The 20,480-nt window shown below is 37.3% G+C and overlaps 1 protein-coding gene and 1 pseudogene across 4 annotated transcripts in view; one reads left to right on the top strand and one right to left on the bottom strand.

Moving 5' to 3' along the window:
• Atg2b (autophagy related 2B) overlaps positions 1-20,480 on the bottom strand; it is a 76,679-nt gene that overhangs the window by 35,788 nt on the left and 20,411 nt on the right. For 2 of the 4 annotated variants that reach the window (XR_011367141.1, XM_069997629.1), the window contains exons 7-21: positions 19,131-19,227; positions 18,085-18,270; positions 16,961-17,127; positions 16,759-16,864; positions 14,763-15,024; positions 12,602-12,752; positions 11,664-11,756; positions 11,368-11,556; positions 8,757-9,030; positions 7,980-8,082; positions 7,286-7,484; positions 5,948-6,090; positions 2,486-2,643; positions 1,516-1,688; positions 601-751 (exon numbers count right to left, since the gene is read on the bottom strand). Coding sequence is in view for 3 of the 4 variants with exons in the window: in XM_069997629.1 (XP_069853730.1) it covers positions 601-751; positions 1,516-1,688; positions 2,486-2,643; positions 5,948-6,090; positions 7,286-7,484; positions 7,980-8,082; positions 8,757-9,030; positions 11,368-11,556; positions 11,664-11,756; positions 12,602-12,752; positions 14,763-15,024; positions 16,759-16,864; positions 16,961-17,127; positions 18,085-18,270; positions 19,131-19,227 (2,452 nt within the window). In the remaining variant the exon portion in view is untranslated. The remainder of the gene's footprint in view (positions 1-600; positions 752-1,515; positions 1,689-2,485; positions 2,644-5,947; positions 6,091-7,285; positions 7,485-7,979; positions 8,083-8,756; positions 9,031-11,367; positions 11,557-11,663; positions 11,757-12,601; positions 12,753-14,762; positions 15,025-16,758; positions 16,865-16,960; positions 17,128-18,084; positions 18,271-19,130; positions 19,228-20,480) is intronic. The other 2 variants (XM_069997630.1, XM_069997631.1) reach the window with 2 other exon arrangements.
• On the top strand, positions 9,438-10,508 carry LOC138810525 (divergent protein kinase domain 1A-like; annotated as a pseudogene).

The following is a 20,480-nucleotide window of genomic DNA, read 5'->3' as shown; positions in this document are numbered from 1 at the left end:
AGAAAAAAAAAATCTATATATACATAAAATCTGAATTATATTTCACATATATTATCTCTTAATAAAGCTATTATAAATAGATGGTTATGGTGATGCATAGCTGTAATCCCAGCACTTGGCCTCCTGAGCAAGATTATCTCAAAACTGAGCAAAACCAAGAACCAACAAACAAAAGCTACTATTAAGCCTGGCGCTGATGGCTCACGCCTGTAATCCTAGCTACTCAGGAGGCTGAGATCTGAGGATCGCGGTTCAAAGCCAGCCTGGGCAGGAGAGACCGTGAGACTCCTATCTCCAATAAACCACCAGAAAACCAGAAGTGGCGCTGTAGCTCAAGTGGTACAGCGCTCGCCTTGAGCTGAAGAGCTGAGGGACAGTGCCCAGGCCCAGAGTTCAAGCACCACGACCGACCAAAAAAAAAAAGCTACTATTAAAAAAGAACATAAAGCCAAGTTATAACCTACAACTACTACTTAGATGGTATAATCAGAACCTTCAACTCAGAAAATCATTTCTAATATTCACACTCTGTTCTCAACACTTTATCAAACAAGAAATTGAAACATGTCAAAGAAAAGAATAAATACTCATTTGCCTTACCTTTGTGGTACAGACTGAAACTGCTAGAATGAAGGCAAATATAATGCTTGTCATCAAAACCTTCATATTTTGTCACACAAAACAATGAGCCACTATTGAATTCTAACCAGAATTCACCATGCTTGTTTTCCAAGAGATCTCCATTATCTTGCTAATAGAAAGATTGGAGGGCAGGAGGGGAGGGGAGAAAAAAGTTATTATTTTTTTTTAATCTCAGTGCTAGAGATAGAGCCTTGGGCCTCACAAATACCAGGCAGGTATTCTACAATCAGCTCCAGCCCCCAAGTCATTATTTAAATGCAGGAAAGCAAAGAAGTCCCACGTAGGAAACTGTCTCATATTACATAAAAGCAGTGATAAGAGCTGACCCACTTCACAGAGTGATACTAAAAATGGAATAAATGCTACATAAAACTTGTGCTGGCTGGGAAGGTGGCTCAGTGGTAGAGTGCTTGCCTTGCATGCATGAGGTCCTGGGTTCAATTCCTCAGCACCACATAAACAGAAAAAGCCAGAAGTGGCACTGTGGCTCAAGTGGCAGAGCACTAGCCTTGAGCCAAAGAGCTGAGGGACAGCACCCAGACCCAGAGTTCAAGCCCCACGACTGACCAAAAAAAAAAAAATTTTTTTTTTTGTTGTGCCAAATAAATCCCAGTACTTTATCTCCCTTAAAAGCAGAAAAATTAGCAGTTACGACCTTCGGGAGTGGAACTGGTGCATTCTCTAAGGGGAAGGTGTTTCACCATGAGACCCCAATGTAAGCTAGATTCCCATGTTCCCACTGCCACAGCCCTACAGAAGTCCTCCTGGTAACTGAAAGGGCTCCGCCCTTCTAACATCCAGTTATCACTGGGTATTATGCTTTTCTTTCAAACGATGTTTATTGAGATAGCACTTTGGATTTATAAATCTTACCCTTACATCTGTGAACAAGGCCATTAATCCATGATTAATATTCAGAAGAACTGAGAGAAAGCTCTGAGAGTGTTTGTTCTGAAAGTCTAATTTTTTTTTCCTACGGGAACGATAGTTAGGATCGACAGTAGAAAAATACTGCATAGTCTCTTCTTCAGATCCACTTTCTTCATCTACGGGGGGAACAAATAATTACTTAGTTCTGATAGCATGTAAAATAAAACAGCAACTTAAAAATTATCACAGCTAGGAAGGTGGCTCAGTGGTAGAGTGCTTGTCTTGCAAGCATGAGGTCCTGGGTTCGATTCCTCAGCACTACATAAGAAAAAAGAAAAAAGTGGTAGAACACTAGCCTTGAGCTGAAGAGCTTAAGGGACAGCGCCCAGGTCCAGAGTTCAGGCCCCATGACCGGACCCCAAAAAAAAAAAAAAAATCACAAACCTATTATCTATCTATGTTTATAACCACTTATTTTTACAAATATAGAATGACAATAAAAATGTATCATTTTTTATCCTTATCCCTAAACTTCAGTGTGTTTATTATAACTTCAAGGTACACATTATCATTCAAGTGATAATGATCTTCTCAACAGACGGCAACCATGAAATATTATCATAAATAATCAAAAAAAAGTTTAAAATAGCAATAGTAATAGAAAATATAATCAGGGACATCTTATAATCTGCAATAAAAAAGCCAATACTCTTTTAATTTAGAAATTAGGTACTTTTTTTTGGTCAGTCATGGGGCCTGAACTCTGGGCCTGGGAGCTGTCCCTTAGCTCTTCAGCTCAAGGCTAGCACTCTACCACTTGAGCCACAGCGCCACTTTTGGCTTTTTCTGCTTATGTGGCATTGAAGAATGGAATCCAGGGCCTCATGCATGCAAGGCAAGCACTCTTCCACTGAGCCACCTTCCCAGCCTGAAATCAGGCACTTTAATTCAGGATAAATTTAAAATATAGTACCATAGTGAACTGTAGATTTAAATGTAGTGAAACTATCTTTGTTGAAGGTGTTAATCAGTTGGCTGGCTACTGAAAGCCCAATGCCATATGAAATATTTTCAAAGGTCTCCACCGGTGAAGGGGCTGTTGGTTCCCACAGTAGCAAGTCATTAAAGATCCTATAAAGACAGAAGTTGAAAAATACATGTGTAACTTATAAACTTTAGACAAACTAAAGATTTAAGAGATGAGCTGAACAATTTTTTAAACAGTGAAATGAGAATTGGACTCTATAAAGACTTTTAAAAATTATGTTATTAAATTATGTTCTTTCAATGAAAAAACAAATATTGCATCCTTCCATCACTCCTGTGGAGCTGGCAGGAAGTTTATTTCCCACTGAAGCAACTGCCTCGTAAAGAGTAAGTGAGAGCTGGAGCTGGTGGCTCAAGCCTGTAATCCTAGCTATTCAGGAGGCTGAGATCTGAGGATCATGGTTTGAAGCCAGCCTGGGCAGGAAAGGCAGTGAGACTCTTCTCTCCAATTAACAACTAGACAACTGGAAGTGGCACTATGGCTCAAAGTGGTAGAGTGCTAGCTTTGAGCAAAAGAACTAAGGGACAGTGCCCAAACTCCAAGTTCAAGCCCCACAACCCAAAAACAAAACAAAGAGCAAGTAGGGAGTAGGAGGCATGGTTTAGGGGTAGGACTCCTGCCAATGAGTGACCTAGTAGAAAAGCTGGGATGAGAGACCACATTGTACCCAGCTCTCAATTCAGTTCTTTCTCTTGAGGTATTTAAGATCTCCTTTCGGCATATAGTACGTCACTACCAGTGTGCATGACATGAAGAATATGCCACATGGAATGAAAGGAACAAACTCTACCAACTACCTAGAGTCACCCAATTGATGCTGGTGACCAGGTGGCCACAGCTAGGACCCCAGAGCGTCCTACCTTTTTTCTTTGTCAGTTGCGGGGCTTGAACTCGAGGCCTGGGTGCTGCCCCTGAGCTCTTTTGCTCAAGGCTAATGCTCTACTACTTGAGTTACAGTACCACTTCCTACCTACCTTTTCAAAGAACAGACATACTGTTCTTACCTCTTCCCCTCACTTACCCACTGGCTTTCAAGAAAAACTCAAAATTCAAAATTTATATAGCATATCCTTCATACAGAGCTATTTCAATCAATCACAGCATTTTATACACCACATAGCACTTCTTCCTCTTCCCTTTCTGGACTGCTAGACTTGCCCCCTAGAAGAGGTACTTGTGCCTAATCACTTCTACCTCTAACTAGAGATCAATGGCTATCATATATAGCAGGCACTGACAGCTGATAAACTGAAGAGGACTGTCAAAGCCTGTGAGAAAGTGCCAAACAATGAGGCAGCCCTGCCTCTTCCTGTGGAAAAACAGTTCTTAAACCAATGCTTAAGCTTCTGAAACCCTAGAAATATAAGCAAGACCTTCATGGTAGCTTCTAAGCTTTATCCAAAATCTCTTTTTAGAAATATTGTTATTAAAGATACCAAGGATATGGAACAAAAAGATGTCACATCTCAGACACACTGACAGCTACATCCCACAATACTGGCACAAATGTGGCTTTCCGTTTCTTGAGCATATTATAGGACAAAGGTATATAGCTATAAATATAGACAGGTTAGAGCCTCTATGATTATGAATAATGAATACATAAAATGAGAAATTTTCTCAGGGAATGCTCTTCCTTTCCCTTAGTGTAAGTGCAACCAAGTTATGCATCACAGGTTAGAGAAACAGGATTACTTTAAGTAAAATCCAGAGTTCATGGCATATAGCCTATAAATGTAAGTTTCATATCTTTTTGCCAATTCCCTTATTTATATTTTTGTCCAAATCTCCTTTTAAAGTTATTGTTTTATTTTTTTGAGATAGGACCTTAGCTTATAACCCAGGCTAGCCTATAACTTGTTACTTAGCCAAGGCTGGCTTCAAACTCATGATCCTCCAGCCTCTCTGCCTGTAGAATGCTGGGATTTCAGGAGTGTGATACTATCAGTGGCTTCAACAATCTTGACATCACTAATACTATAAAGCATCAAGTAATGTTTCTAATATTAAGAAAGGGAACAATGCTTAAAGATACATTATCACAATTCTTTGTCACAAGCGGATATAATAGATACTCCAAAACATTCTATTTCATGAAACCAGTGAGAATTCTTTTTGACATAAAATTTTAGGTTTATACAATATACTGTAAACTTGATAAGGTATATCCTACTGGTCTTGATGTCCTGGTATAACCAACAATAATGCAGAAAGGATTGGATCCAGTTCTTCTGACTTACAGGTTGAACCCTGAAAAAGTCTTAGCCCTCCACATGCATTAGCAATTAGCAGATATTCCTCAACTATAAACTAAAAGGAAAAGACTATGGCTCAGTGGTTTCAAACTTCCAATCATATGTAAGCAAAGTGCAAGAGCTAAAACTGAAACCCTCTAAGGCAAACTCACAAATTATGTGCTGCTTAGAATGTGCATAATACATCAAAATACACACTTTTAGATAAGTTATTTGCAAGTTAAATAAAGTGCTAACATTTTCTTTCTACATTCCTGTATATCTGATCCTAAGACACGGAGATGGCCCAGTGTTTACTGTCCTCAGTGAAGGAGTAAAGGGTTAGGGACATCTGACATTAAGAAAACCTATAGTAAAAGCTGTAGAGATGGAGTGACTGAAAATTAATGGAAATACAAATGTGTTTACATGTGGCAAGTTAATACTGACCAACAATGAAAACTTCTTTTCTAGAAATCCCACATGATCATCTATCAGGTACATTATAGAAGAGAGCCCTTCAATGGGTGGGAATAATAAAAGAAATAGACTACTACTTAATGCTTACCATATGCCAGACATTGTTCTCTGAAATTTCTAAGTGTTACATGATTTAATTCTCCAATCAGCCCTTTGGGCAGATTAACAGTACTGTCTCCATTTTATAGATAAAGCAACTAGGTAAATTGTCAAAAGTCATTTGAGTCTAAGACCTCAAATTCCATTTATTTGCTTGGTATATGTGTTGAATATGATATGATAAATTTACACATGATAAATATGATAAATTTACATTTTTGTATGTAAAAATTTATAAGCTAATAGTCAGTTTCGAATTTCAACAAGATGCCTTTGTGAATTTAAAAAACAAATGCTTCTTGGACAATGTCTACAATTCTGATTCTATGCCAGAATCTGCTGGCTTTCTACTGAAGTACGTCCTAACTCTTTCACATAACTGCATATGCAGAAAATAAAACAACAACAAAAACATTTGCTCAGTAGCCTAACTCTAGTTATTGTCATTAAGCCATACAAAGTGCATGGGGTGAAAGTTAATATGAGAGTTAAGTGAAGTGGGAAAAGGAGGAAACAGAAGCAGCTCGGCAGAAAGTCTGATCCCAAAGAATTAACCAGATACTCTTGAACTTACCTATTATAAAGCTTCTCATAAAAGCTTTTATTAGGTAGTGTTATATGAATATTTGGCAATGTAAGTTCCAACACATAATGAGAATTGCTGATTGCCTTGTCCTGAAACTCTGTCATTTCTACAGGGTCTCCTGGCATCACCATCTAAAACATAATAATTTAGTGCAAAAAAGGCATCAAATAACCATTTATATTTAAATAATTATAGCAGTTTTCAACATATCTATAGCTTGGTATGGGAGCACCTAAACAAGTCAATAATATTTACTGAGGAAAATATACATCAAGGCAAAAAAATAATAAGCTAGATGCCAGTGGTTCATGCCTGTAATCCTAGCTACTTGAGAGGCTGAGATCTGAGGACAGTGTGGTTCAAAGCCAGCCCAGACAGAAAAAGTCTATATCTCCAATTAACCAGCAAAAAGCTAGAAGAAAATAAGACTATTCTGGTTTGAAGCTAGCATGGCACTGAAAAGTTAGAGTCTCATCTCCAAAATAACTAGGGAAAGGCTGGGATGGGCCAGGTGCTGGTGACTCATACCTGTAATCCTAGCCACTCAGGAGGCTGAGATCTGAGGATCACAGTTCAAAGCCAGTCTGGGCAGAAAAGTCTGTGAAATTCCTATCTCCAATGAACCACCAGAAAACCAGAAGTAGAACTGTGGCTCAAAGTGGAAGAACACTAGCCTTGAGCAAAAGAGCTCAGAGGTAGCACCCAGACCCTGAGCTCAAGTCCCAAGACTGACCAAAAAACAAAACAAAACAAAAGAGCTTGGCTGGGTACATGGCTCATTATCAGATGAGTAAGCAAGCATTTCAACCTGGACAGATAGCAGAAGAAAAAAAATTTTTTTCTTAAATAGACAACAATCAATCTTGAAGTTGAAAACTGAATAAAAAATAGTATACAATGAATTTTTTTTGGTCAGTTGTGAGGCTTGAACTCAGGGCCTAGGCGCTGTCACTGAGCCTCTTTATACTCAAGGCTACTGCTCCTACCACTTGAGTTACAGCACCACTTTGGTTTATTGAGTGGTTAATTGGAGTTAAGAGTCTCAAGGGGACTTTTCTGCCCTGCTGGCTTCAAACTGGATCCTCATATCTCAGCCTCCTGAACAGCTAGGATTATAGGCGTGTGCCACCAGTGCCCAGCTGAAAGAATTTTTTTAGAAAATAAAAAGTTACCCAGCCAAGGTGGTGGCACATCTGTCAGACTGTGAGTTCAAGGTCAGTCTGAGATAAGCGAGGAGATGCCATTTCAGTAAGAAAGGAAAGAAATAATTAAATCATCACTATAATTTAACAGTGATATAATGCTTGCTCATACACTCTTTCTTACCTGTTCATTTTCAAACATTACTCTACGGGAAGAAAAAGGAGATGGGGCTGGTCTCCTGAGATCACAGACATCTTTCAGGGAATGAGCACCTCCTTCCTCCTCTTCCTGGTAGTGACCATCATTTTCCTCCTCCTCCTCCTCAGCCGCTATTCTTTCCAAGATGGAATGCATGGCCGGTGGGTTTATTTTCAGTACCATTCTAATAAGCAAAAATAACTTTAAAAAAAAAAACTAAGATCTTAAGTATAAACAGAAAACTTCAACTTCTATGGATATTAATATAAAGAACACTTGCCAGGCACCAATGACTCACATGTATAATCATAGCTACTCAGGGGGCTGAGATCTGAAGATAGTGGTTCAAGGCCAGGCATGTCCATGAGACTCTATCTCTAATTAACCAGCAAAAAGCCACAAGTGGAGCTGAGACTCAAGGGACAGAGTGCTAGTTTAAGATTCTTACCTAACTACATGAAGTAACCTGAGAATAAAATATGCCTTCTCCTCCTTCTCACTATATTTAACATGCACATTTCAGAAAATAGTTCCACTCTTTAATTTTTACTCACCCATCTTCCTTTACGTTCTTTCATCAAAGCTTACTCTTTTTAGCTTAAATTTAGTAGTCAAGATGTTAAAAGGACTCTATTTTCCTTATAAAAGAAGATCCCAATACACTTATACATTTGCTCACCGTGGCCAATCAAAGTCATCTGACGATGCTGTATCTCCATCCACTCCACCAATTACATGGAAAAACTGAATAGAGGGTTCTCCTTTCTCTTCCTGGAATGACCCTAATAAAATAGGTTGATTCACTGCAATGCATTTATTTCAAATGCAAAAAGACAAGATCTTTTCCTAGAAGAACAATTTCCTCTAAATTAAGAATGTAAAGTATGAGTAAATTCTAGTTTCTTTCATTCTTGCCCACTTATCTAAGAACAAAAATAGAAAGGACAGGCAGATGTTAAAGATGCTGTCCTGTATTCAAATTAAAGTTCTAAAGTATCAACACATTTAATGCATAAGGTACAAAATTATAACATAGTAAATATGGCAATTACCACAGTGTTAGTAATTTTCATAAAATAAAAGTTTATTTGCTGGAGATACAGCTAGGAGGCTAACATATGCAAGGCCCTGGGTTCAATCCCCAGCACTCCAAAAAAAAAAAAAGAAGTTTATATAGCTAATCTGCACAAAGGTAATTATTACACAAAGGTAATAACTACATTTCTTAGGTGAGTGTTTTATAACAACTACTATAAGAATTGCTTATATTCAAAATAACTATATACTGTATGTACACATCTTTCTTTCCTCCAAAATAAGGAGCTTCATGTAAGAGATGCCTAATACCTAAAGGTCCATTCATGATGTCTTAATTGGCAAATGTCAATTTTAAGTATCTCCAATGAGATATAAAACTCAAGAGAAAACAGGGAAAGAAACTTTTGCAGCCTCTTACCAGCTAGCTCTCTAAAGGTAAGTTCCAATTTAATTTGTTCTGGGGTTGATCCTCCTATAAACTCCGTCTTAAATTCCAGATCTGTGAATGCTAAGTGAAGGATCTCTTTCTGAAGTGACTTCTTAAACCATGGTCCTCTTTCTTGATCTGACCGAAGATCAGGGATTGGAAAGCGAACAGAAAGATTTAACGCTGGTGTGGCAACTTGTACTGACACCCGACAATTTGCAGGGTTATGTGAATCATCTAGAAATACTTCAGTGAAAGCCTTGTGCTAAAATACAAAACATTAAAAAATGCCAAAACATTAAGTAAATAAACAAATGACAGGAGTACTCAACATTTCAATATTTTCAATTATTTTGCTCTTCAGTATAATGCATTTTAAAATATAATTCAAACAAACTAGTCTATAGTATTTAGTATAATAAAACTTTATAATAAAACCACTGAAAGTCTAAGACTACAGCCAACAGTTAAAAGTAAATGAAGACAAAACTGAAGCAAAGTGACAATAGAAGTATACACATATATACACACACACATACACCCTCACTACTATAAACTAAACAAATGAAACAAGATACACATTAGCAATCAACAAATCCAATAAAGTTAAACACTACTGTAGCATACAACATGTGAAGGATTTATCTATCAATATACTACTTTAAAGACTCAATGTGGGTCATTCTCGTCCCAGAGATGATATGACCCACTTTCAGACTATTGAAAGTGCATTCTTTTCCTAATAAACTTCCCTGTTATTTTCACTAAAATGTGTATGTGTGTTTTAGAGTAGTCTACTTGGTACAATATGTATGCAACCTGTTATTCTTCTCCACAAAGATATATTTAGGAATCTGAGATAATTTACCAGGTGTTGGAAAATGTGAAATGGAACAAAAACATCATCTTGATGGGAATTGAACTGGAGCCAAGAAAATAGCACAATCTGGTAAGTCAGCTAGGAGAACTACTGTACAAATTCAAGGAAATAGGTCTATATAGCTTTAAGGCAAAATTGGATCACCAAGGAAATCTCTGAACTGGTTAACCTCATTTTGAGGATGGCTGACAAAAATGGCCAGGTTTTCTTGGGAAAAGCAAAGTGAGCATAGGCACTTCCTTCAGTTAAATTAATTTCTCCTCACAGTGACACTAAAAGCTAATGGATTTCTGTGGTGATTCTATGCTATGGAAAGCAATGAATATACTCTTTATGGAATAAACCTTCCATGAGTCACTTATTTTTATCCCATCTGGGTTCAGAAGAAGTATAAATCACCTGTTCACATTACTGTGGCCTAAGAAGGCTAAAATAGCCACAGGAGTTTTAGAATTTATGGAAGATGCCATCCACAGCCTCTATGGAAACTTCCATATGAGTGACACTAGTGCCAAAAGCCTAGCATATAATGAAAAGTATGATTTGAAAATGAGAGCTATGAGAAATATGTGCTAGTGACAGGGATAAAAGAATTTAAGGATCATCACTGGGAGTATGATCTGGACTATGTCAATGATATGGACTGTAGAACTAGATCTAGGTGTGATCAGAATACAATGAAGTATACTTCAGTACTGATACAGCCAAACTTGCACGGTGCTTCAAGTGCAATTCATGAAGAATCAGAAAAGGAGCTATATACTTGTATTATTCTCACTGGAAATCAAATGGAACGTACTTTGACAATAAAAATTCTAAAAACATTATTGTGGAAGAAAATGTCCCATGCAAATGACTTTTAGTTAATTTGACCATTATTACTATCATAGGAAACAGTATGCACCTTCATGCCTAACTCCTTTTCTTTTTAACTAAAGTTGTCTGTTTAGTTATAGTCGTAAAGACACCAAATTCCTAATCCACATCTTGCAAATCTGACATACTTGATTTGCTTAGAAAGGATTCTAGGTACTATATCTAAGTGAAAGTGACAGAATGTAATATTCAATAGATTATTTCTCCATTTTCAAAAGTATATCCTTTATTATTTGGGCTACAAAGTTCAGAAATTTATTTAATGTATCAACAAAATTTTTGAAAAATGAAGTAACTATCAAATTCAGAAAGAATTCTAATTCCACTGTAACATCATTTATTCTTATTCTACACATCCATTTTATTTGTCATCAAAAGTTTACATGGAGCCAGGCACCAGTGGCTCACATCTGTACTCAGGAGGCTGGGGATCTGGGGATCACAGTTCAAAGCCAGCCAGGAAGGAAAGTACATGAGACTCTTCTCTTCAATAAACCACAAGAAAACTGGAAGTGGCGCTGTGGCTCAAGTGGTAAGAGTGTTAGCCTTGAACCCAGAGTTCAAAACCCACAACTGACCAAAAAAAAAAAAAAAGTTTACATGGATTAATATGTTTTCACTTAGTAGTTCTTGATGAGCCTTTTTCATGTTGTTATACCATCTTCATAATACATTTCAGAATGGCAGCATAAAATTTCAGGGTAATTACCAAACATAACTATTACCAAGATATAAAGGTGTTCTCATTTTCTCATTATCACAAATAATGCAGTTTTTATAGGCTATTTTAATACATAAAATTGTTATCCAATTACAAATGTTATTTACAACTTTTTGAATACTTACCAAGCTAATATGCTTATTATATGATGTATACATGTGTGATGCCATCATCTCTACTGTAGTAAGTTTCTGTGGTTGAAGCAAGGAATTTAACCTGTCCACAATACTGATATCCAGTTCACAACATACTGGACTTAATTTAATTTTTAACTCAGCCTTCTGAGGAACTGAACTAAGTCTTGCTTGATTACCCTTAAAAAAAAGTATTAATACATTCATTAACAATACTATAAAAACTCACAACCAAATATATATCAGAAAGGTCATACAGGTGGTAATCACTCAAAAAGGTCTCTTACCTGGGGTCCTCTATTCTCAGAATGTTTATAATGAAGCTGAAGACACAGAGGAGGGGGGCCATCAGTTCCTCCTTTGGAATGGAACATTAGAAGCTTAACAAAAATAAAGATAGTTAAATCAAAGACAATGAGCTATAATCAATCACATGAAGCTTTCTTTCTGACATGGAGGGGTGTTCTGACTTTCAAGTTTCATTGTGATCACTTAGTACCAGTGTAAATTTACCTTAGTTAGCTAGCCTCTGTGATGCTTTGGATCTCTGTGGAATCTAAGTAAGGACTCAAACAAATTGATGCCCCACATCCCCCCAAAGAAAAGGTTTTAAAAATATATGTAAGAACAAGTAATACTAGTGTTATTTTGACAATTTTTTTTATTTAATTTTTTTTTATTTTGACAATTTTAAATGTCTACTACCTCTGGTTGCATAAAATAATATTACTGAAATGATCAAAAAAAAAAGCATTTCTCCGTCATACTTTAGGAAATAAAATCAGATTAATGGTTTAAAAAAAAACATAACCACTTCTCTTGTCTTAAACAGTGCTTACCACAAAGCAAGAATTCATAAGTATTTGCTTTAATAATACAATTTTTCAGATATTAAGAGTACTTTGAAAAATGAGTGAAATGAAGACGTTTGTAATCTGTCAATCTGAAACACATCAATGCAAAATTAAAATTTTGCTAGATTCATATAATGTTCCTGAATGCCATACTTTCATAGTTGTTTCAACAAAATAAAAGATTAAAAAATAGTAATAGGCTAGGGGCATGACTTAAGTGACAGAAGGCCTATGTAGCAAGCACAAGGACCTGATTATTAGGGTTTGAACTGTATGAACTTCCATTTTTAAAGAAAATCATTGCTGATCATACAATTCTTAGAATGCTAGACAGATCTAAAAATAATTCCAAATGAAGTATAGGCATTTACCTCTGTATAATGAGGAGGAAATGAACGAGAATCAGTGGGAAACAGACACTCCAGAAACTCCATTTGCCCAATGGACATGTCAGTACTAAAATAGCGGGAAGCAGATCTCTGTCTTTGTTCATAGGAGACTTTGATGCCAGTACCTATAAATCTATTATAAAAATGAAGCATTTAAGAATACTCACATACATACAGATTAAACAAATATAAGTAGCCAGAGAATACAGCACCAATGTCAATACCCACTTATTTCAACAAGTTCAACATATTAGCAATAAGTATTAATCCTTAGGATAGAACCAGAAAGATGGCTTCAAATATCCAATTCCTGACCTAAAGAAATCAGTTCTGTTGATGGGAATATTTGCAGAATATATTTATTCCCTAACACAGCCCTTCCTTCTACATTTTCAAGTGTAAATAGCAGACAAAACTTTTCCATTCTATAAAATGGGAATGGCAACATAAGCCTGGAATCCTAGGTACTTAAGAGGCTGACAAAGGTATCACAAGTCCACCGTCAGTCTAGGTTACATAATAAAGCCTTGTCTAAAATACAAAAAGAAATTTTAAAACTTCAACTTCCAATTTTCAAATTTCTGTGATTTTTGCTATACTGTTTGATATGAAAAATGGGCAAAAATGGGGGAAGAAAAATGGCTTTAAAGGGGCTGGGAAGGTGGCTCAGTGGTAGAGCGCTTGCCTTGCATACATGAGGCCCTGGGTTCGATTCCTCAGCACCACATAAGCAAAAAAGAAAAAAGCCGGAAGTGACGCTGTGGCTCAAGTGGTAGAGCGCTAGCCTTGAGCTGAAGAGCTGAGGGACAGCGCCCAGGCCCAGAGTTCAGGCCCCATGACCGGACCCAAAAAAAAAAGCTTTAAAATTTCAGTGAAGACTAGTGGTAAGACACCTACATTGCATATTTTGCAATATTTACTTTATTGGGTTTTTTTTTTGGGGGGGGGGAGGGTGTTGTTGTTGTTTTTTGTCGGTTGTGGGCCTGAACTCTGGGCCTGGGCACTGTCCCTCAGCTCTTCAGCTCAAGGTTAGCCCTCTACCACTTTGAGCCACGGTGCCACTTCCAGCTTTTTCTGCTTATGTGGTGGTGAAGAATCGAGCCCAGGGCCTCATGCATGCAAGGCAAGCACTCTACCACTGAGCCACCTGCCCAGCTTGCAACATTTATTTTAATACTTCAAAAAAAATTAAAGCCAGGCACCAGTGGTTCACTCCTGTAATCCTAGCTACTCAGGAGGCTGAGATCTGAGGATCACGGTTCAAAGCCAGCCTGGGCAGGAGAGACCATGAGACTCCGATCTCCACTAAACCACTAGAAAACCGGAAGTGGCGCTGTAGCTCAAGTGGTAGAGCACTTGCCTTGAGCTGAAGAGCTGAGGGACAGCGCCCAGGCCCAGAGTTCAAGCCCCACAACCGACCAAAAATAAATAAATAAATAAATAAGTAGGGCTGGGAAGGTGGCTCAGTGGTAGAGTGCTAGCCTTGCATGCATGAGGTCCTGGGTTTGATTCCTCAGCACCACATGAGCAGAAAAAGCCGGAAGTGGCACTGTAATTCAAGTGGTAGAGCACCAGCCTGGAGCTGAAGAGCTCAGGGACAGCACCCAGGCCCAGAGTTCAGATACCATGACAAACAAAAAAGAAAAAAAAAAAGTTGAGTAAGGTATGTGGCTCATGCTTATAACCCAGCTACTTTGTAGGTTAAGATTGAGAGAACTATACTCTGAGGTCAGCCCACAACAAAAGTCAGCAAGACATTCATTGAAATATATACATATATATAGCGTAGTATGGTGATACCTGCCTGTCATCCCCAGCTACACAGGAAAATGAAGTAGAAAGATGATGGTCCAAGTTGGGCAGGGTAAAAACTTAAGACCCTATCTCAAAAATAACCAAAGTCAAACAATCTTGGTAGGGAGCTACAAACATTTAGAAAATACTAATAAATTATTTCAATCTTGTATTTGCATTGTTCTTGGTATCACATAACCTAAATGAAAAATTCCACAATAATTATCTTTGTATTATCACAAGAAAAACTTTTTTCATTCCATTTATTTACAAATAAAATGTAAATTGTAAAAACAAATAGGTAGATAAAAAATTCATCTGGTTCTTTCATTAATATAAGAGAACTAACCTCAGGTGATCATGCAAGCAAGCTTCTGAAAATACTGCTCGCAAAGACTTAAAATCTTCTGTTGAAAATCTTGCTGGATCAATCTTTTCTATACAAGTGAAGAAAGCTATGGCCATAGGTGTCAATGGATTGAGGTTCAGTGATGTTTCAGGTGGAGATAAAGGATCAATGTGAAGCACAGAGACTGAAAAGGTTCCAACAGTGAGTCGAAAAATAAGCTCAGGCCTGGATTCATCCACTGAAACAGATCTAGAAGGGAGAGCTGAAACACATGTGTTGAAATTACAGATGTAAAATTTAAGAGCAATGGACAACACATCTATCAAAATTCTACAGCATTTATTCATGTATTAGTTTTAAAAAAACAGTTGATCAGCCAGGTATCAGTTGTTCACACTTATAATACTAGCTTCTTAGGAGGCTAAGATCTGAGGGTTGTAGTTCAAAACCAACCTAAGCAGACAAGTCCATGAATCACTTATCTCCAATTAACTAGCCAAAAGCTAGACGTGAAATAATGGCTCAAGTGGAATCATGGATCAAGAGCACTAGCTGTGGACTGGGAAGGTGGCTCAGTGGTAGAGTGCTTGCCTCACATGTATGAGGCCCTGGGTTCGATTCCTCAGTACCACATAAGCAGAAAAAGCCGGAAGTGGCGCTGTAGCTCAAGTGGTAGAGCACTCACCTTGAGCTAAAGAGCTGAGGGACAGTGTCCAGACCCAGAGCTCAGGCCCCATGATCAACCAAAAAAAAAAAAGTCACATTAAAAAAAAAAAAAAAGACACTAGTTGTGAGCAAAAAACGTGAGAGCTCAATGTCCTACGTTCATGCCCAGCACTGGCAGAACAATACAAACAAAACAGAAAACTCAAAACAACAACAAAAAAAGTTTGATCACACAACATAATAATATTAATCTAATATAAAAGTTATCTTGTCATCTAATATCCATCATCTTGATGTTCAAGAGAGCACTACAATAGTAAACACATGAACAAATCTTTTGCATTAATAAAACTTCATAAAAAAAATTTAGCCAGGAATTGGTGGCTGCACTGTAATCCTAGCTACTCAGGAGGCTGTGATGTATCACAGTTTGAAGCCAGTACAGGCAGGAAAGTCTGTGAGACTCGTATCTCCATTCAACTACCAAAATCTAAAAGTAGTACTGTGGCTTAAGTTGTAGAGAGCTAGCCATGAGCAAAAGAAGCTCAGGGATAGCACATAAGCACTGAGTTCAAGCCCTAGGACTGGCACCAAAAAAAAAAACAACAGGGCTGGGAAGGTGGCTCATGCATGCCCTGCATGCATGAGGCCCTGGGTTCAATTCCTCAGCACCACATAAGCAGAAAAAGCCGGAAGTGGCACTGTGGCTCAAGAGGTAGAACGCTAGCCTTGAGCTGAAGAGCTGAGGGACAGCGCTCAGGCCCAGAGTTCAGGCCCCACGACTGATCAAAACACTAACAACAAAAAGTCAGGGGACTGAGAGTATAGCTTGGTCATAGAGCACTTGCCTGGCATGTTTAGGGCTCTTAGTTCTATCCCCAGTACTATGTAAAAAGTAAAAATTGAACAGTAAATTTTAAATTTTGAAATTGACTTTAAAGATTTTAAAGATTTTAAAATTGCAATAATATGAAACTTATAGTATGCATCTTTATTAAGAATATCTAAGTGTTTAAATAAAGTACACAGCAAGCAACTACTATAAGGTATTTCACAGTGAAATGTTGAAGTTCATTTTCATTCTAAATTTTGATAAATGGCCTAGATCTAAAGAAAAATTCTATTAACTTCCCACCACTCCAAAAGAGTAGAGCAAGGGTGCATAGTGTGTAAGGCCCTGGTTCAATCTTCAGCACAAAAGGATAAAAAAAAGCAGGGGGGGGGGGGGGTTGGGGGAGGATAGGAGGATACTGCTACTTAAAGAGCTTTGTTTTAATTTTTAAATTTTCCAAAGTTCTAGTGAATACTACCAAGTTTCACCTGTACTTACCAGCCTTCTGTAAAGATGCTGGATGGACTAGGTTAGAAGGGAATGTTGACCCTCTTACTGACTGATCTTTATGATGATCAAGGAACTCTCCCCAAGTAGGCTGAAGCTATATAAAAAGACTGCTGTTAAACACCTGAATAAAGTGCAACATTTTAGAAGAACAAAACCTGTTAAAATCTTTTGTAAGAACAAAAATAATTACATAATACTTTACCACAGTAGTGCTTAATGGAGATCCTGCTGGGGTATTTGTATATGTACTAGTTAATGATAACTCTAGGTCCATATTTGGTGGGTCCCCAAGAGGTGGAAGAGAAGAAAGACTGTGGGACATATCCATATCAGCCATGGAGAAGAACACTTCTTCATCTGGAGAGAAAGAGGCTTCATCATTATACATCCACCAATTCAAGTCTTTATAATAGACATCAAGATAAACTTCCATCAGGTAACCTGAGATACAGTAATACCTCAAACTCTATGTTATTTCTAAATGGCAGAAGTTATGTGAATGCAAAGAAGATAAGTTAACCAAGGCTGAGTCCTCCTATTCATGACAATTTTATTGAATTCTTAAAATTAGGTAAGAAGTATTATACAATATATGCTTAAAGTGTCATATGACAATTGAGAAGTTAAAATTCAAATTTTTAAAAATGTACTAAGGGCTCTGGATACAATTCCCAGCACCAAAAATTAAATAAATAGGATAAATATACTGCAATCTCTAGTTTTATATATATACAGTTGGTGGGGATAGAGAACCAAACATGTTATTTTGAATTCTATTTACATTCTAGTTCCTTTTTTCTGGAGCTTGATACTCATGCAAATGATTTGTTATGGCCAAATTTTTTTGAGTAGGCTTTAACCATCTATTAATCACTTAATCAACTAAATTGATCCTTACTATTTATGATATTAATGTTTATACATTCTCAAGCACCTGTAAATGTAAACTGAGTGTTGATTATATTTACAAATAACTGATGGGAAGAATAACAAAGAAAAGTTTCCTATTTAAAAGGATCTATTTACTGTACAACATTATGTGAGCATATTTTGAGAAAATGATTATTCCCAATTCGTCTTTTGTGTTAAATCTATATTTTTACAAATTGATTGCTTTAAAAAAAAAACAAGACAAAAGCCATATAGTAAAAGAACTACAGCAACCATCTGCTGGTTCCTCACAAGGCTATGGTTAGACTGAATTGTAAAAAACTTTCTTGCAATATGAATGTTTTTCACAGGAGCCAAAATGAAGTTTAGTTTTGTCTATGTGATAATGTATGATTCTGGTGTCAACTGTTTTGAGTTGCTTACCACGGCTAGAAGGTGTACGAGCATTTTCTGTCTCATAAAAGCTTTGCTCTGAAGGTACACCCACAGACAGGGAATCTTTTCTTAAATAATAGCGGTTTAATTCCATCTGAATTCGATATTCATCTTCCTGCTGCATGGGTCGGTTTTTCCTATCTTTATTAGCTAATCCTATTTTGCTAGAATTTTCTACAAGTATACAAAAGGAAAGCAAAACAGTTAGTTGTTTATGTATATTCCAACCCAAATCCATTTACCCAATACCAAGGGTTAATGCAAAACCAGTCGGTACAAAAATCACAAATCTAAGTGTTTTAAACAAATACCTAGGAATCAAAAGATCTTATGTCTGATAGAACCATAAAAAATGTTAATGTATGTGTTACTGACCATGTTCAAGAATTATATTACCTCAGTTGTATGAAGTACTATCCTCCACAATGAAACAGGCCAGAAAAAAATTGAAAACAAATGTGACAAAATAATTGAATGCAAACTTGTTCTATAGTAACACAATTCCAAAACCTAATTAACTTTTAGGGACTCGTATTTGTAATATATCTTAATTTCACATATCCAAAAATAAACTTTCCTACACGTATATCACATATTTTAATTTAAAAACTTCAGCTGAGCACTCTTGGCTTGCACCTGTAATCCTAGCTACTCAGGAGTCTGAGAGCTGAGGATCGCAGTTCAAAGCCAGCCTGGGCAGAAAAGTCCATTAGACTCTTATCTCCAATAAATTACATTCCCCTCCCCCCCAAAAAAGTCAGAAGTGATGCTATGGCTCAGGTGGTAGAGCGCTAGCCTTGAGCAAATGAAGCTCAGGGACAGCACCCAGGCCCAAAGTTCAAGCCCTAGGACATGCAAGAAAAAAAAAAAAACTTCAAAGAACATGGATGGATACACACACAGACATACACACACACATACACACACACACACACACACACACACACACACACACACACACACACACACAATGTTCAAGAATATAGTAATTAATAATAACAACAACAAAATTAAAACAACATAATTATACTTGCCTGGTCCAGCAATAGCTGCTAACATATCCAATAATAAGTGTACCTGTCTTGGCGACAGGAACAGATGAATGGAATCTATTTGTCCATCAACATCCAACTTAAAAAAAAAAATTAGGATGAATATACTTAATATACTATTAAGCACTAAGAAACTTACCTTTAGTATTGCGCTCCTTCCCCCAATACTCTCTCTCTACTAATTCACACAATTTAAATGAAAAGCCACCAAATGGTTGTTGCAAGAGAGAAAATCCTCTGGAGAAATTCCATGTTAACAAATCTACTGTTATATTTTTGTCTTTCTAAGACTTCTGAGTATTTGGTATCTGAGAAGGCCTTAAGACATAGCCAGGTTGAACATGGTATACAATCCTATAATCCCAGTTATTCAGGAGGCAAAGATCAATCAGAAAGATGATGGTTAATACCACTCCTGGTAAAAATCAATGTGACCACACCTCAACAAATCACCTAGGCATGATAGCCCATACACCTGTAATCACAGGTACGTGAAAGGCATAGATAAAACGACTGAGGCCCAAGGGTAGCCTGGGGTGAGGGGGACTGCAGAGGACCCACAAGATTCTATCTAAAAAATAAAATAAAACAGGGCTGGAAGCAAGACTCCCATGGTAGAGGCTGTGGGCTCACACTCAGTACTACAAAATAGAAAAACAAAAATAAAATTAAAAAATGTCCTCAAGAAAAAATATTAACTAGCATTAGGACTATTCATTGACTTTCAAAAACCTAAGATCAACACCTCTGTAACTCAATTTAAACCAAGAAAAAATAACTTTCCTAAGACTACCCTGGGTCCCATGGGTTCCACTCTAGAAAAGCTCATGAAAACCAGAGCTAACAGTGTAATTCTCACATTTCTAGTGAGCTGCACAAAATCTGCTCCTATGCACACAAAGAGTGGAAGTCACAGACACAACTTGCTCTCCTGCGCAAGATTGGAAGAAGTGTTTATTGTTGACTGCCTTCTTGTTGCAACACTTTGTCCACTCTCCTTCCTAGAAACAAAAGCTCCATCCACTCTTCCCAATTCCTACCCCTATACTAGGGTAGCAGCACTGAATAATATATCTCTCCTACTTTTCATCCACATCCATCCACATCCTTAGTTCTAGCATGTTAACTCAGACTTCCATTCTCTTTTTAAAATTTTCTAATTGATAAGCAATTTAATTAATAAAACACACTAGTAGAGGTAGGTATAATGGCACAAGCCTATAATCCCAACTCTCAGGGGGCAGCAGCAGAAGGATCATGGGTTTGTGGTAAGCCTGGGCTACATAGTTTAAGGTCAGCCTGGTGAGACCCTATCTCAAAACAAAAAGCAAC

Source organism: Dipodomys merriami, unplaced genomic scaffold, assembly GCF_024711535.1.
Source record: "Dipodomys merriami isolate MVZ:Mamm:240054 unplaced genomic scaffold, mDipMer1.0.p SCAF_50, whole genome shotgun sequence".
Taxonomy (NCBI): domain Eukaryota; kingdom Metazoa; phylum Chordata; class Mammalia; order Rodentia; family Heteromyidae; genus Dipodomys; species Dipodomys merriami.
This window is presented reverse-complemented; position numbering and strand designations above follow the sequence as displayed.